We start from the raw sequence: 18,380 nt of genomic DNA, 5'->3' as shown, positions 1-18,380 counted from the left end.
CTTCTATTCTTCAAACTCTATTCGCAATAAATTTCATTGGCGGTATATACATATGTCGCTGAATGTACATACACACATATTTGCTGTGGGGAAGGCTAACCGAACACTGGGTTTTTTTGGCATGACACTTAGAAAATGTAACAGGCCTGGTAAGGAGACTGCCTACACTACGCTTGTCCGTCCTCATTTAGAATATTGCTGCGCGATGTGCGATCCTTACAAGATAGGACTGACTGAGTACATCGAAAAAGTTAAAAGAAAGGCAGCACGTTTTGCATTATCTCGAAATATGGGAGAGAGTGTCACAGAAATGATACAGGGTTTCGGTTGGGCATCATTAAAATAAAAGCTTTTTCTTTGCGACGGAATCTTCTTATTAAATTCTCCTCCGAATGCGAAAATATTTTGTTGACACCGACCTACATAGGAAGGAACGATCACTACGATAAAATAAGGGAAATCAGAGCTCGTCCGGAGACATACAGATGTTCATTCTTCCCGCGCGCTATACGAGATTTGAATAACAGAGAATTGTGAAGGTGGTTCGATGAACCCTTTGCCAGGCACTTTAATGTGATTTGCACAGTATCCATGTAAATATAGATGTAGATCGTTGTGCGACACACATGTCAAGAGGTATGAGGTAATTAACACTTGGATACGACAAAAAATGCCGCGTCATGCATGAAGTTTTAATATATTTACTCTCTGTTGCTAAGAAATTCCTCCAGTCTAGTCAGTTAACGAAATCCCTGACACCAGGAAGAGGTCTCGACAGTTATAAACTGCGAAGCGCAGACAGCTATAGGCAGAAACGATATGCGCCTATAGAGCTATGAAAAGGCGTTACCATAGAAGCGATTAAAAAATCGCGTTGCAGAGAAACGAAGCAGCCTTCGCCCAAGGCATAGAAATTGTACTGGATCATGTTTCTTAATTTGGACACTGTACTTAAAACATTTGTGCATTATGTATATTTCTTTGTACGACTGTTTCACAGTTTCAAACGTAGCTTCACGAATACATGGAAATGGAACTTTTTCTGTACTTCACTGCAAAGGCAAGTTAATTTTTTGTTTTCGTTTGTAATAGAAAATTGGTTAAATGAATTCCTTCACAATGCCGAGTTTGTACAATGCGAATGTAATAACAAAAGGAAAAAATGACTTACAATGCCCACTCTTTGGGCTGAGTGCGGTCCAGAAACTAGCGAGAGATTCATGAAAAAAAAATCAACGACCTCATACCCAGTGACTGAATACCCAGTGAGTGAATAATTTAAGTGATGATAAAATTGACTTGAAACACAAACATGGGTAGTATATGCAATATATGCTTGACAGTTGCTTCTACACCAAAGAAGAGCTGGCCGATGTGGCCGAGCCGTTCCAGACGCTGGAACCGCGAGACCGCTACGGACGCAGGTTCGAATCCTGCCTCGGGCATTGATGTGTGTGATGTCTTTAGGTTAGTTAGGTTTAAGTAATTCTAAGTTCTAGGCGACTGATGACCTCAGAAGTTAAGTCCCATAGTGATCTGAGCCATTTTGAACCAAAGAAGAGTTTATGAACCTGTAAACTGTAGAGGATGTGTATATGTGTGTGTCAGGAGAGAAAGAAAGAAAGAGAGAGAGAGAGAGAGAGAGAGAGAGAGAGAGCGAAGACTGGTGCTCAGACAACAAACATGTCAGAAGCGCCCACGGAATTTATATTTACGGTCCGCAGTTCTCCGTTACACACCGCCCATTCTGATATCTGAAGAAAGAGAAGCCGTCCTGGATGGGGACTCCAGGGGCCCAAAATTGAAGCCCGGGAAGAAGCAATCCACTCGTGCGTGGCAGGAACGCACGTCGCAGCGCCGTGTACCAGCGGTCCGCCGTTCGCGAGCCGGGGTGACCCCGCGTTTTATGGAAATGAGCGCTCGTCTGGCGTCTGCCGCGGACGCGCCCAGATTGGGGACGCGTGTTGCTGGCGCCCGACAATGTGGACAAAGGCCGCCAGCAGAGGACAGGGGGGGGGGGGGGGGCGGAGGATGGGGAGCAAGGGGGGCATTTTTCATCCGCGATCCGCGCCACCGGCCCTGGGTCGCCGCGGTTGTATCGGATTCTCGTGCGGCCGCTCTCGTCCGCGTTCTGCACCAATAGGAGATTACAAACGGCCCCCTACAGCCGTCTCCGCTGTGGACATTTTGCGGCGTCACTGAATGAAAAATACCTCTCCTTGCGTGCAGTCACAAAGTGCTGCTCTTAGTATTTTTTTTCCATTTCGAGTCCAGCGACGCCAGACTGGAACGGAAAAATGAGGAAAAACGGCTGTCGGAAAAAAGAGAGAAAGATTAAATTCATACTGTTGACCACACGCTGACTTTGCCGTATCGTATGTGACGCCCTTCCATTTTATTGGTTTCATGTTGTTATTATCAATGTCGTACTGTGACACCCAAAACTTTTGAGATTATACAGACCCTAACGAGTGTGAGAGCAAATATTTTTATATTTAGTACTTTAGTATGTACACACATTATTGTTATTCCTTTTCTGGTCGATCGTAACTGCACCACTAAATGGACTTGACCTGTCAGTATACACTTTGCGTGTGCGCGTTCACACTTCAACACCTGACCTACTGCCCAATGGAACGCAAGCATTGATGGCCTGTTTTTGCCACAAGTAATCCGAGGTACTACCAACCTAAAGACAAACGACATGTAACAGCTGTACTTAATAGTCTGCATATGATATAAATGCTGCCGTAATGTTGTTAAATACATCGTCCTCTGTAGAAATATCTGCACTTACAACCTGTATATCGCCAAGGGGCGGAGATTGTTAGCTGAATTTAAGTACTGTACTTTGTTCAGCCAGTGAGTTGTTCATAAATCATCATTATCATCATTTACTGCAGTACTTGACATTTGAGACCTAGAGTAGACAAGAAAAGAAAGACCGCATGAAAGAAGAAAATTTAAAAAACAGCACACTACAAAAAACTGTGAAGGAACACATTGCCGGAACCACAATAACCAAGGAACATCAGTAAGTTACAACGTAGGAGATCTCTACCGCAGACGGTAGTCTCTTGTTGGCAGTTAATCGGAGCTAAAGTTTTAACAGCGACATTGCATATTTTTCCAAGAGGAGAGGAAGACAGAAATTGGACAGCATTATCTGTTAGCTCACCATCAGTTTGAGAGGTCCTTTCGCTAGATGATGTATCTTATCATAGCTCCTTTTAATTTTCTCGAATATGCTCATTTGGTCAAAGTGATCGAGAGGATGCTTGTGCAGTGGCAGTTGTCGGTATAAACAGGGGAAGAGCTCCACTGCCTTTCGCTTATGCTGTAGGTGATAATCACTAGGAACTGCGAAGTCTGTAAAATACCTAGAAGGAACCTTCTGGAGCGGTCCTAAATGTAACGATTGTTACACCTGCTACCGTGTCACACAGTCTGTACGACACAGAAAATATAGATACACTGTTATCACTTTATACTCCACGTCAGTTCGCAACGAGATGTCGCAAATTGTAGGACAGACCAAGGGAATGATCCCGTCAACAACACCAACAGCAATCCAGCACATAGTCCTGCCGAAAACCAGTAAACAGCCAGGTCATGAAGGTATTGCGTTAGCGAGTTAGGGACTTTAGCACAGCAGGATTCGAAGTGTGTTGCTGCGGCTCTGAGGGCATACTGTATACCAGCTTGACGTCAGCTACCAGGCCAACGAGTCAGTCTGTTCTCACCGGTTATCAGCCGCAGGAAGATCGTTGGTAGCGGATTAAGCAGGGTATCGATTTCGCATTGAGATATCAGAGGTATAGCAATGCCCACATAAAATCAAACGTCAGAAAAGCAAAATGCAGGGTGACATGCACTGGAAGAATCTGAAAAAAATGAAACACCTCAACGAAAACAGAGCCCCAGAAAACTACTGTAAGACGAATTACTGAATATTATTCACTACTCTTAGAAATTTATGAGTTTGGATTAATTGAAGAGACAGAGAACAGGCAAGCAAAAGCTGCGCCATTCGACATGGGGCCAATCTCTAGTAACAATAGTTAAATAACTAGATTTGTGTTATTTAGAGAGTTTTAGTGACGAAATTGCAACAGAGTATGTTCCAGCAGTAGTCGGAGGATGTATTACACTAATGACCATTTAAATTGCTACACCACGAAGATGACGTGCTACAGACTCGAAATTTAACCGACAGGAAGAAGAAGACGTGATGTTCAAATGATTAGCTTTTCAAAGCATTCACACAAGGTTGGCGCCGGTGGCGACACCTGCAACGTGCTGACATGAGGAAAAATTCCAATCGATTTTTCATACACAAACAGCAGTTGACCGGCGTTGCCTGGTGAAACGTTGTTGTGATGCCTCGTGTAAAGAGGAGAAATGCGTACCATCACGTTTCCGACTTTGATAAAGGTCGGATTGTAGCCTATCGCGATTGCAGTTTATCGTATCGCGACATTGCTGCTCGCGTTGGACAAGATCCAATGACTGTTAGCAGAATATGGAAGCAGTGGGTTCAGGAGGGTAATACGGAAAGCGGGTGCCGGATCTCAAAGGCCTCGCATCACTAGCAGGCACGTCTCGATCCCTGAGTCAACAGATGGGGACGTTAGCAAGACAACAAGCATCTGCACGAACAGTTCGACGATGTTTGCAGCAGCATGGACTATTAGCTCGGAGACTATGGCTGCGGTTACCCTTGACGCTGCATCACAGACAGGAGCGTCTGCGATGGTGTTCTCAACGACGAACCTGGGTGCATAAATGGCAATACGTTATTTTTTTCGGACGAATCTAGGTTCTGTTTACAGCATAATGACGGTCACATCAATGTTTGCGACATCGCGGTGAACGTAGATTGGAAGCCTGTATTCGTCATCGCTATACAGGCGTATCACCCGGCGCGATGGTACGTGCTGTCATTGGTTACACGTCTCGGTCACCTCTTGTTCGCACTGACGGCACTTTGAACACTAGACGTTACATTTCAGATGTGTTTCGATGCGTGGCTCTACCATTCATTCGATCCTTGTGAAGCCTTACATTTCAGCAGGCAATGCACGACCGCATGTTTCAGGTACTGTACGGGGCTTTCTGGATACAGAAAATGTTCGACTGCTCCCCTGGACAGCACATTCTCCAGATATCTCACCAATGGAAAACGTCTGGTCACTGGTGGCCGAGCAACTGGCTCGTCACAATACGTCAGTCACTACTCTTGATGAACTGTGGTATCGTGTTAGAGCTGCATGGGCAGCTGTACCTGTACACGCCATCCAAGCTCTGTTTGACTCAATTCTCAGGCGTATCAAGGCCGTTAACACTGCCAGAGGTGGTTGTTCTGGGTACTGATTTCTCAGGATCTATGCACCCAAATTGCTTGAAAATGTAATCACATGTCAGTTCTAGTATAATATATTTTATCCAATGAATACCCGTTTATCATCAGCATGTGTTCTGGTGTAGCAATTTTAATGGCCAGTAGTGTATTTATCCTTATATCTTTCGCAGAATGACCACGACGAGAAAATAAGTAAATTAGAGCTCTTTCATATGTTCTGCCACACACTGTTTCCGGAACGGAACAGGCAAAGGAGGAAAAAGACAGAGTTACGAGTTATTTCTCTCTTCCGTAAAATAGTTTATGCAGTATAGCTGTAGATGCAGAATCGGCCAGGCAACGAAACCTAAGTGACCGCTATAGTATTCTTAGAACTCGTTTGTGAAAGTGACAGTATTGTACCAGGGATGTCCACTTAAGATAGAAATAGGAATAGTGCCACACAGGGCAATACGCTGTTTATTTTCTGCGACTAAATCTTGATTTAGGAAACAGCAAGATTGCCATATTTCTATTTCGTCTGTTTTCTGTAAAAGCCAACATTAAATTTCAGTGCGATGCGGTCAATGCACAGTCCAAATGTCCCTCCAATTAGGAACTGGGATCCTTTATATTGAAGTACTGATGCCCTCAGTAGATAAATCGCATCTTATGCTTCATTACATGTTTAAAGGAAAACATAGCACGACAACCGCCCGGCCGTTTTGGTCAGGGGAATGTGTTCGTCGCATTCCCTGTGTGATCTCATTGTTCTCGAAGGCACAATGGATCGAACCAAGAATCCATCTAGCCATGGGGATTATCTGTATCTCTACATATTGTTTGTTTCTCCTTGGCACGATGGCATCTACCAGCAGGATAATGCAACGTGTCATACATCTCGCAGTGAATGTGCATGGGTCGAAGGGCACAAGAGTGAGGTTACCGTACTTCCCTGAGCACCAAACACACCGGATTTAAACACAGTCTACAATCTGTGAGACCACCTTGGTCCGCAGCTCGTGGTCGTGCGGTAGCGTTCTCGCTTCCCGCGCCGGGGTTCCCGGGTTCGATTTCCGGCGGAGTCAGGGATTTTCTCTGCCTCGTGATGTCTGGGTGTTGTGTGATGTTCTTAGGTTAGTTAGGTTTAAGTAGTTCTAAGTTCTATGGGACTGATGACCATAGATGTTAAGTCCCATAGTGCTCAGAGCAATTTGAACTATTTTTTGGACCACCTCGATCGCACTGTTCGCTCCATGGATCCGCAAGCGAAAACCTAGCGCAGCTCCAGAGCCTCACTGACACTCTTCCTGCGCGTCTTGCAGCGTCCGTGCTGCAAAAGGCGGCTATTCCAGCTTTTGACTAACGGTCTCTTTAATGTGTCGGGAACTGCATTGGAGGTATTCATGTGACACAAAAAGAAAACTTCATGGTTATTTTATAATAATTGCGACATCGTCAAGTAAAGTAATTACGTCTGGTTAACGGATCACACAACACCATCGCGCAGTGACGTCCATATCGGAAGCCGTAACTTTCAGTGACCACTTCGATCACCAACAATTGACAGAGCATCAGAAGCACTATGGAAGGTTTGTACCTTCGATAAGAAGACTGTCTTTCTGCATCCACAATATGGACAATAAAAGCAGATCTCAGTTCAAATCATACGACTTGAACATAAAAATTTTGATCAAATTGCGAAACTACAATAATATTCTCACTTTCATTCTTCAAAGAAAATTTCTTACGTGTACTGATGTCCTTAAAAATGAAGTTACATATGTTGTTGTTGTTGTTGTGGTCTTGAGTCCAGAGACTGGTTTGATGCAGCTCTCCATGCTACTCTATCCTGTGCAAGCATTTTCATCTCCCAGCACCTACTGCAACCTATATCCTTCTCAATCTGCTTTGTGTATTCATCTCTTGGTCTCCCTATACGATTATTACCCTCTTCACTACCATCCAATACGAAATTGGTGTCCTACCACCCGATCCCTTTTTCTAGTCAAGTTTAGCCACAAATTTCTCTTCTTCCCAGTTCTATTCTACACACCGTCATTAGTTATGTGATCTACCCATCTAATCTTCAGCATTCTTCTGTAGCACCACACTTCGCAAGCTTCTATACTTTTCTTGTAGAAACTTTTTATCGTCCATGTTTCACTTCCATACATGGCTACACTCCACAAAAATATTTTGAGGAAAGACTTCCTGACACTTAAATCTATACTCGATGTTAACAAATTTCTCTTCTTCAGAAACGCTTTCCTTGCCATTGCCAGTCTATATTTTATATCCTCTCTACTTCGACCGTCATCAGTTATTTTGCTCCCCAAATTGCAAAACTCATTTACTACGTTAAGTGTCTCATTTCCTAATCTAATTACCTCAGCATCAACTGATTTAATTCAACTACATTCCATTATCTTCGTTTTGCTTTTATTGATGTTCATCTTATACCCTCCATTCAAGACACTGTCCATTCCGTTCAACTGCTCTTCCAGGTCCTTTGCTGTCTCTGACGGAATTACAATGTCATCGGCGAACCTCAAAGATTTTATTTCTTCTCCGCGGATTTTAATTCAGACTCCGAATTTTTCTTTTGTTTCCTTTACTGCTTGGTCAATATACAGGTGATGTAGGTTGTAATTGTTAATCAGAGACAAAAAGTATAACAGAAAAAATCAGTTCACTTATTAATATTGGGAATAGTGTCAGTCTAAGTGACTACCTTCAGTCCAGAAGCTCCTTGAAAAGCCATTTTATAGAGCTGCTGTGCAAACAAGAAGGTACTGCTGATTTGTACCTTTTGGTACGCACAGTTGCCACATTAACCAGGTCTATACGTCGTCAAAGATCTTCTGGCCTGAAGATAGTCTCTTAAACAGACACTACTTACAAAATTTAATAAATAAACTATTGTTGTTATGTGGAGTCACTGTTTCTGTTATGATATTAAATATGACAGATGTCGTTCCACTACGACATCTGCACTGATTAGCAAAAGATAAGGTCCCTTCTAAGAGGACATGGTTCCCATAAAACTGTCCAGAATCCGAGGCGAAGTCGCAGCCCCACGTAAACGGATAGGCACTCAGTCCCTTCATTCTGAATTCTCCGTGTGAGACATGGAATGGCTGCTGTCTGTCGAAAGACATCTATGTATCGCTTTCCAGATTCTCATGTGTGAATCTTCGTTACCAAAGATGCGATGCCACGAAATAACGTTCTGTTTAGATTTGCAGAATCCATCGTTCCCGTTGGTTCTCACTGTTATTTTCCGTAGAGCACACAGTTTCTCGGTCACACCTACGTGTTGGTTGTCGCTTGTATCTCAGCGTTGAGAATTACGGCAATTGGTGGAAGTGACAGTTGTTCTGAGTTAGTGAAGGTTTGCCATTGTGTTTTGCCTTAATTCTGACCCTCTAAGGCGCTGCAGTCATGGAGTGAGCGGCTGGACCCGGCAGAGGCTCGAGTTCTCCTTTTGGCATTGTTGTGTGTGTTTGTGCTTAGGACAATTTCGGTTATGTAGTGTGTAAGCTTAGGGACTGATGACCTTAGCAGTTAAGTCCCATAAATCTAAAGAAAAGTATTGGAAAGAAACACCAGTCTACGAGGGTTGGAACTTTAATAGTGGCCACTACTATTTTATAGCTTGTACAAAGTAGATAAGTATTTCAAAATTTTACTCAAAGTTAATAATAGTCAATAATTACTAATAATTACTAATAATTGCTCAAAGTTAATAATTTTTTAACGACAGTTTCCAATAAATGACGAAATTTGTCACGCAGATACGTGAAAGACTCTCCATTTATGACTAAGAATTTCACCTATCGTTTCATTACGCCGACCTTAACGTGTAGATATTTTACCGGCTTCACGAGTTTCTAATGCTAAATGAGAACAACCAAGAAGTTTGTCACTATAGATATATTCATCAACCAGTGGCAACGGCCTTGCATCAGAGGATATAGCGGTTCCCGTGAGATCACCAAAGTCGGGCGTGGTCGGCACTTGGATGGGTGACCATCCAGGCCACCATGCGCTGTTGCCATTTTTCGAGGTGCACCCAGATCGTGATGCCAATTGAGGAGCTACTCCACCGAATAGTAGCGGCTTCGGTCAAGAATAGCATCATAACGTCCGCGAGTGCGGTGTGCTGACCCATGCCCCTCCTATCCGCATCCGCCTCTGAGGATGACACGGCGGTCGAATGGTCCCGATGTAGAAGGAGACAGAGTGTTTTCTTTCCTTTTTTTTACATGGCCACAGAAGTTTAAATTTCGAATGGTTATTAATTGACATAGTATGTGAAATATATAGCATTGAAATTAAAAAGAATATTTTTTAAAATATTTTGACTCGATTGTAAAAAGAAGTGGTAAGCTATACGTCTGTTTGGTTAGGATACTAGGGTCCAGAACAGTAAAAGATCAATACGTCGTTGGTAACAGGACAATACACATGTCACGTAGCTTCAAGAGTGCACAAAGAGTGTGTTTTGAGGATGTAACTGTTCGCGACGGATATATAAATGATATAATGTATAACGCGTAAAGCTCCGTGACGTCGTATGCAGGAATTACTGTGTCTTGTGGGAAAGCAATAACGCCAGAGAACTGTAGCAAAACGCAGCTACACCTGCCGAGTATTAACGGCCAGCGCAGAGACTGACAGCTGACCCTCCACGTAAACGACCTAAGGTTTACCGACTACACAAATGTATTTGTAGGGAAGCCCCCTATTCCGCTCTCAGTCATGGATATTTCGATGATGATCGGAAAACTGCGTGAGTCGTGAAAAGCCCCACAGCTGTTAGTTCTAGCCGCTGAAATGGACGTAATGCTACACATTAGGAATTCTAGTGACGCAAGCTAAAGCCTTGTCCTGTTTCGCTACCATATGCACTCTGAAGCAATCGTACTACAGTGTTTACAGAGAGACCCAGAGAAGAATGTCTTTCTTGGAGTGCTGTGAAATCTTCTTTAGCGAAGTGTCAAAGTTGTATTTTAAAATATACACTCCTGGGAATTGAAATAAGAACACCGTGAATTCATTGTCCCAGGAAGGGGAAACTTTATTGACACATTCCTGGGGTCAGATACATCACATGATCACACTGACAGAACCACAGGCACATAGACACAGGCAACAGAGCATGCACAATGTCGGCACTAGTATAGTGTATATCCACTTTTCGCAGCAATGCAGGCTGCTATTCTCCCATGGAGACGATCGTAGAGATGCTGGATGTAGTCCTGTGGAACGGCTTGCCATGCCATTTCCACCTGGCGCCTCAGTTGGACCAGCATTCGTGCTGGACGTGCAGCCGCGTGAGGCGACGCTTCATCCACTCCCAAACATGCTCAATGGGGGACAGATCCGGAGATATTGCTGGCCAGGGAAGTTGACTTACGCCTTCTAGAGCACGTTGGGTGACACGGGATACATGCGGACGTGCATTGTCCTTTTGGAACAGCAAGTTCCCTTGCCGGTCTAGGAATGGTAGAACGATGGGTTCGATGACGGTTTGGATGTACCGTGCAGTATTCAGTGTCCCTTCGACGATCACCAGAGGTGTACGGCCAGTGTAGGAGATCGCTCCTCACACCATGATGCCGGGTGTTGGCCCTGTGTGCCTCGGTCTGGCGACAACATCGATGTACTGTGGAGACCTCACGCCCCACGTGTTGAGCAATTCGGCGGTACGTCCACACAGCCTCCCACATGCCCACTATATACCCTCGCTCAAAGTCCGTCAACTGCACATACGGTTCACGTCCACGCTGTCGCGGCAGGCTACCAGTGTTAAAGACTGTGATGGAGCTCTGTATGCCACGGCAAACTGGCTGACACTGACGGCGGCGGTGCACAAATGCTGCGCAGCTAGCGCCATTCGACGGCCAACACTGCGGTTCCTGGTGTGTCCGCTGTGCCGTGCGTGTGATCATTGCTTGTACAGCCCTCTCGCAGTGTCCGGAGCAAGTATGGTGGGTCTGACACTGGTGTCAATGTGTTCTTTTTTCCGTTTCCAGGAGTGTATGTGTTGAATGTAGGTAGCAGTGTTTGTTGAGTTACTAAAATATTGGTGCTGTTCATGAAGGAGGGTGCCGGTAAATCAACATCTTAGCTCTGTATACACAAGCGAGGATTAAAAACTCTTACCTGTTCCCATCCCAAGAGACACTGATGAGATATCTGGAACTTCGCTCAAGATATTTGCTCCTGTCGGATGAACATTATCTTTACGTCATCATCCGTCATCCCATTGTGAGCAAAACCCAGTTGTGAAAACTTCTTCCGCAACCAGAACCCGAATCGCATGTTCTAGTCGGGCGTCACCGAGCTTTTGTACCTTGGCAACCTTAGTTATGTAGACGAGCAGTTGTTCACTTGTTTTCGAAGTAGTACGTACAGACATTTAGTATCAGCTTATTGTGACAAATACATACACCAGTCAGTCTCTGCAGCTGGGTGACATTCGTTATATCTCATACTTCCTCAGGCCAAAATCGCATAAAAATTCCTTTATTTACAAACAACTGGTTCCGACAGACTTTGCTGTCATCATCAGGTCATCAAAATGTTTTGTTAAAAGATGTGTTTATTTTCAGTTGTCCTCAAGACAACTTTTGATGTAGGCCTAGATAGAATGTTGCACGCTATATAAAGGCTTTATTTATGGCAAACCCTTATAGAATGTGCCACGTTCTGTCTAGATGACAACTTGTCTTGTGTATCTAAAACTTTTGAAGAACTGAAGATGACAGCAAAGTCTGTCGAAACCGGTTGTTCGTAAGTAAAGAAATATTTATGCTATCTCGGCTTAAGAACGTTTTTACCAGGTAAAGCAGATCGTTCCTTCTGATTTCATAACATGAGAAAATTCAAATTGACGACGTAATTATGTTGGTTCATTTTCAACCGATGAGGACTCAGCGCAGCTTCAAACTGGAAAGAAGCGCCCAGTGAAGTACGTACAGAAATGAGAGGACAGAGTGTCTTACCAGCTGGGTGAGCACGGAGTCAGGCACGTTGCGGGGGTTGTCGCAGAGGGCGGCTGCGGCGGAGTGCGAGAAGATGACGGGGCTGCGGCTCACGTTGAGCACAGCCTGCACCGTGGCGGGCGCCGCGTGCGACAGGTCCACCACCACTCCCAGGCGGTTCAGCTCGCGAACCACCACCTGGCCAACAGGAAGCACGCCCACACCTGTCACAGACGAGCTAGGCAGCGCCGCACGCAGCGATAAGCCCAAGCAAACAGGTAAGCCACCTCCTTAACGCAGTTCAGCTTGTAACGCCGGAAATGCATAACCTTCTATTTCCAGCTATTGTACTACAGATATTTTCCTTAATTTGTTACCTGAAGATATGGCATTTCTGTGTCTTTATATATATATATATATATATATATATATATATATATATATATATATATATATATATATATATGTCTTTATATATTGTAATTATATATATATATATATATATATATATATATATATATATATGTCTATGTATAACTGGTTTGTTTTGTAAATACAATTTGTATTTTTACAGTGGGTCTTGCCTAGGGAAAACTATACTATCAAACGAATACATCGATAGGTCGTGTGGAGAACCAAAGTGTTTAGGATCTTTGGTGGGAAGTGCAGAGAGAGTCTAGCTGGAGTAGGGCGGTGGAGCAGGTGTGTTGTGTGACGCTCCCGCGAGTTGCCGCGCTTTCAGGGTTTGGCGGCATGTAATTGCGCTCGACTTGCTATGATAGTTTCAAACACGGTGTCGTGGACGGGAAGCATTAGCTGGCGCACATCGAGAACCCGTTTCGCCAGGTGACCGTGTCGAGAAGAAGGCGCGCCAACATCCAGCTTCTGCAACAGCGACAGCCGACAATGAGTGAGGGTCGCCACCTCCCCAATCGACAATTTCAAACCTTCAATCAACCAACAAGGAAGACTAAAAGCACGTAAGTTTTAGAACTGTATGGCATACCTCAGCTTTTCAAACTGTTAAATTTTTCTCAGTAAATTACAGCAACGTAACATGAACCTTTGTTGCTCCTTGACCCAACTGTATTACCAAGCAGGGTCCCTTCCTTTTCTGGAATGAACCCGAGTGTCGTTGAAATTCAAACGCCAGCATTCAACTAATATCATTCCATTTCACTGCTTTAATTTCAAGGTTCAGTTACAGTATTCATAGCTGACTACAATATTGAGATTACACAAGCACAAATTAAAAGTGCGAGTTTTGTTACCATATTATAGCTTACCTGTTACTGCACCTCAGCTTGGTATGTACTAAATTTTACTACTGTTAATTGTTCAGAACCATTTAATTCAACTTCAAAGTTAAATCTCTTATTTCTAAATTGTGTAGATTAAAGTAGCTTTTGAAATGATAGTTGAGGTAGCCCAAAACTAACCTCCTTTTACTGAATTTCGTAGTGCTTCAGAAACAAAGCTCACTATCAATTTCAGTCACTAAATTAACTTTCAATTTTCCGGTTTCATTAATTCTTTTGCTACATTAAGTCAGAGTGTACCGAAATTTATTACTTCCGATAAACATTCAGTTTCCACACAACACGTGTGAACCTTCAGTTGCCACGCTTTTAGTGCTAAATACATTCCTGGAAATGGAAAAAAGAACACATTGACACCGGTGTGTCAGACCCACCATACTTGCTCCGGACACTGCGAGAGGGCTTTACAAGCAATGATCACACGCACGGCACAGCGGACACACCAGGAACCGCGGTGTTGGCCGTCGAATGGCGCTAGCTGCGCAGCATTTGTGCACCGCCTCCGTCAGTGTCAGCCAGTTTGCCGTGGCATATACGGAGCTCCATCGCAGTCTTTAACACTGGTAGCATGCCGCGACAGCGTGGACGTGAACCGTATGTGCAGTTGACGGACTTTGAGCGAGGGCGTATAGTGGGCATGCGGGAGGCCGGATGGACGTACCGCCAAATTGCTCAACAGGAGGGGCGTGAGGTCTCCACAGTACATCGATGTTGTCACCAGTGGTCGGCGGAAGATGCTCGTGCCCATCGACCTGGGACCGGACCGCAGCGACGCACGGATGCACGCCAAGACCGTAGGATCCTACGCAGTGCCGTAGGGGACCGCAACGCCACTTCACAGAAAACTAGGGACACTGTTGCTCCTGGGGTATCGGCGAGGACCATTCGCAACCGTCTCCATGAAGCTGGGTTACGGTTCCGCACACCGTTAGGCCGTCTTCCGCTCACGCCCCATCATCGTGCAGCCCGCCTCCAGTGGTGTCGCGACAGGCGTGAATGGAGGGACGAATGGAGACGTGTCGTCTTCAGCGATGAGAGTCGCTTCTGTCTTGGTGCCAATGATGGTCGTATGCGTGTTTGGCGCCGTGCAGATGAGCGCCACAATCAGGACTGCATACGACCGAGGCACACAGGGCCAACACCCGGCATCATGGTGTGGGGAGCGATCTCCTACACTGGCCGTACACCTCTGGTGATCGTCGAGGGGACACTGAATAGTGCACGGTACATCCAAACCGTCATCGAACCCATCGTTCTACCATTCCTAGACCGGCAAGGGAACTTGCTGTTCCAACAGGACAATGCACGTCCGCATGTATCCCGTGCCACCCAACGTGCTCTAGAAGGTGAAGTCAACTACCCTGGCCAGCAAGATCTCCGGATCTGTCCCCCATTGAGCATGTTTGGGAGTGGATGTAGCGTCGTCTCACGCGGTCTGCACGTCCAGCACGAACGCTGGTCCAACTGAGGCGCCAGGTGGAAATGGCATGGCAAGCCGTTCCACAGGACTACATCCAGCATCTCTACGATCGTCTCCATGGGAGAATAGCAGTCTGCATTGCTGCGAAAGGTGGATATACACTGTACTAGTGCCGACATTGTGCATGCTCTGTTGCCTGTGTCTATGTGCCTGTGGTTCTGTCATTGTGATCATGTGATGTATCTGACCCCAGGAATGTGTCAATAAAGTTTCCCCTTCCTGGGACAATGAATTCACGGTGTTCTTATTTCAGTTTGCAGGAGTGTATATGTGCAGTAATCTTTCATTTTCAGATGTTATAATAGTTGTTCATGGGACTGGCGACTGTAATTTTGCCCAAATCTCAAATATCTAACTAACGCCAATTAATTGTTAACGTAACAACCGCACATTTACTTTCTTTATTAACTTTACTCCTTTTCAAAATTAATTTCCACTAGTTTCATTTGCATTTCGATGTAACCCTTTCCTCCCTCTGTACCGACACATTAACTTCGGTGACGATTACTTTTACCAAACTTCCCTTAGGTACACGCGGTTTAATTTTTCACTGTCATTAAGGTCGACCAGAGAAGGGGAGGTTGCAAGCTCATGAACGTGCCACCGCCTGACCACAGGCAGTAAGCTGACACTTGTCACTGCCAACCCAGGTAATGCACCTAAAACGTACATAGTGCTGATATCAAAACAAGAAGCCCAAGAAAACAGTTTCACTACCAAATCCAACTGGTTAGGTTCGCGCTCCATCATCTGGCAGACAGGCAGCACGTCAGAATCAGTCACTGCCAAGCTACCACACCATGAGACCATCGCGCCGTGAGATGGTACGCAGCAATGGTTGTAAAAACGGCAATTTCAAGAAAACAGGACCACCACCACCACCACCACAGCCAAGCCGTTCAGCTCGTGAACCACCATCTGGCCAACAAAGCATCTCGCCAACACCCATCGCTGATATAATGCAGGGCAACGATGGAAAAACTTCTTTTCTGAAAATACCTTATTCTTACGTTTTTTGGGGTGGGAAATTCAAATATGATACTTAAAAAACTGTATCACCCACCATTTCTTCAGATTTTATAGTTAAATTTATTAATTTAAGCGTTTTTAAGTATTTAATAGCTCTTCTATAGTTAAAATAAATTGAAAAGGGGGTGTAATGAATGTATATGACGTTGGTAGAACTGCTGAATAACATTTACTGGCAAAAATGTCGATTCTATTTTTCTGTTAACAGATGGTGTTTTGTTTAGGGCCAACCTAACCTCACTTTCCCATTTCCTGTACATGTGCTCAGTACAATGTTTAATCGTGGTTGTAAAAACTGTGCTGACAGTTTTTGTTATATTTGTGGTGAATTTTTGATTACAAAACACCAAAAAATTACAGACTTTCTGAATAAGGTTTATCTATCATATTTTGGATCTAAACTTAGTGATCAAGATATATCTTGGGCGTCACGTAAGGTATTTTGTGTGTGTGTTGAAGATCTGAGAAAATGGTCCACTAAGGAGAAAAAAAGCCATTAGATTTGCTGTTACTATGATATGGAGTGAGACAAGAAATGATTCCAATGATTGCTACTTTTGCAGTGTTGATATTACTGGTCATAATTCGAAAAACAAGAAGATAATAAGCAACCCTAACAATCCGTCCGCCATCCGACCAGTAGGACATGGTGTAGATTGGCCGGTTTCTGAACCAGAAGTATTTTCTGATGTACAGTCTGATTTATATGAACCAGATGAAGATGAAGTCCTTTGTAATACAAAAAGTCTAGAGCCCAAATCGTTTACTCAGACCGAGCTAAACTATTTGATTAGGGATCTGGGCTTTGCGAAACGGAAAGCTAAATTGCTTGGCTTTAGATTAAAATAAAAGAACTTATTGGCAGTTGGATCCTTCATATAGATGCATATAAAGAGAGAGCAGTAATTTTTCAAGCTTTTTCAACAAGGAGATGATTTAGTGCACTGCTCAAACATTCCCTGTCTGACGAATGAGTTTGGTATTTAATACATCTACATCTACATCTAAGTCTATATGATTCACATTTAAGTGCTTGGCAGAGGGTTCGTCGAACTACAATCATACTATCTCTCTACCATTCCACTCCTGAACAGCGCGAGGGAAAAACGAGCACCTAAACCTTTCTGTTTGCGCTCTGTTTTCTCTTATTTTATTTTGATGATCATTCCTACCTATGTAGGTGGTGCTCAACAAAATATTTTCGCATTCGAAAGAGAAAGTTGGTGACTGAAATTTCGTAAATAGATCTCAACGCGACGAAAAACCATCATTGCTTTAATGTCTTCCATCCCAACTCGCGTATCATATCTGCCACACTCTCTCCCCTATTACGTGATAATAAAAAACAAGCTGCCCATTTTTGCACCCTTTCGATGTCCTCTGTCATTCCCACCTGGTAAGGATCCCACACCACGCAGCAATATTCTAACAGAGGACGAACGAGTGTAGTGTAAGGTGTCTCTCTACTTTACTTGTTGCATCTCTTAAGTGTCCTGCCAATGAAACGCAACATACAAAAAAGAATTCTGGAGGCTGTTTATTGATTCATCAAAAACTAGATTAAAGGCTGTTTTGTTACACAATGGTAACACGTATGCATCTGTACCTCTAGGACATTCTATACATATTAAATAAAGCTATGAAAACCTAGAAATAGTGCTAAATAAATTATGCTATTCTGCTCATGGTTGAATGTGGTGTGGTGATCTAATGGTATCGTGCATGCTCCTTGGTCAATTAGGTGGCTCTAACAAATTCCATATTTCGTGTGTGAATGGGAGAGTAGGGTTAGGGATCAAGACTGGTGCAGGAAGAACTGACTTGTGAGAGAGTCATTATAACCTGGTGAGAAGAACATTCTACACGAAAACCTTGTAGATCCAAAAAACGTAGTCCTATTACCTCTACATATGAAGTTAGGCCTAGTGAAACAGTTTGCAAAGGCTTTGCCTAAAGATAGACTATGTCTTATGTATCGCTGCCAAAAGTTTCCACACCTTTCAGAAGCTAAACTAAAAGAAGGCTTCTTTGTCGGACTTGACATTATAAAATTGGTGTTTGATGTTAACTTTGAATCCACAATTACCTTAAATGAGAAAGGAGCATGGGTATCATTCAAGCAAGTCTTTACAAAGTTCTTAGGATATGAAAAGACCCAGAATATGTTTCTATTATAGCTACAATGCTAAATAAGTTTAAAACTTTACGATGTTTAATAA

General features: G+C 43.8%; 1 protein-coding gene across 1 annotated transcript in view; it reads right to left on the bottom strand.

Annotated features, from left to right (window-relative positions):
• Positions 1 to 18,380, bottom strand: part of LOC126278918 (dipeptidase 1-like) — a 620,416-nt gene that overhangs the window by 194,651 nt on the left and 407,385 nt on the right. Inside the window, exon 9 of the mRNA XM_049979193.1 lies at positions 12,355 to 12,531. Coding sequence (XP_049835150.1) covers positions 12,355 to 12,531 — 177 coding nt within the window. The remainder of the gene's footprint in view (positions 1 to 12,354; positions 12,532 to 18,380) is intronic.

Source organism: Schistocerca gregaria, chromosome 6 (assembly GCF_023897955.1).
Source record: "Schistocerca gregaria isolate iqSchGreg1 chromosome 6, iqSchGreg1.2, whole genome shotgun sequence".
NCBI classification, from domain to species: domain Eukaryota; kingdom Metazoa; phylum Arthropoda; class Insecta; order Orthoptera; family Acrididae; genus Schistocerca; species Schistocerca gregaria.
This window is presented reverse-complemented; position numbering and strand designations above follow the sequence as displayed.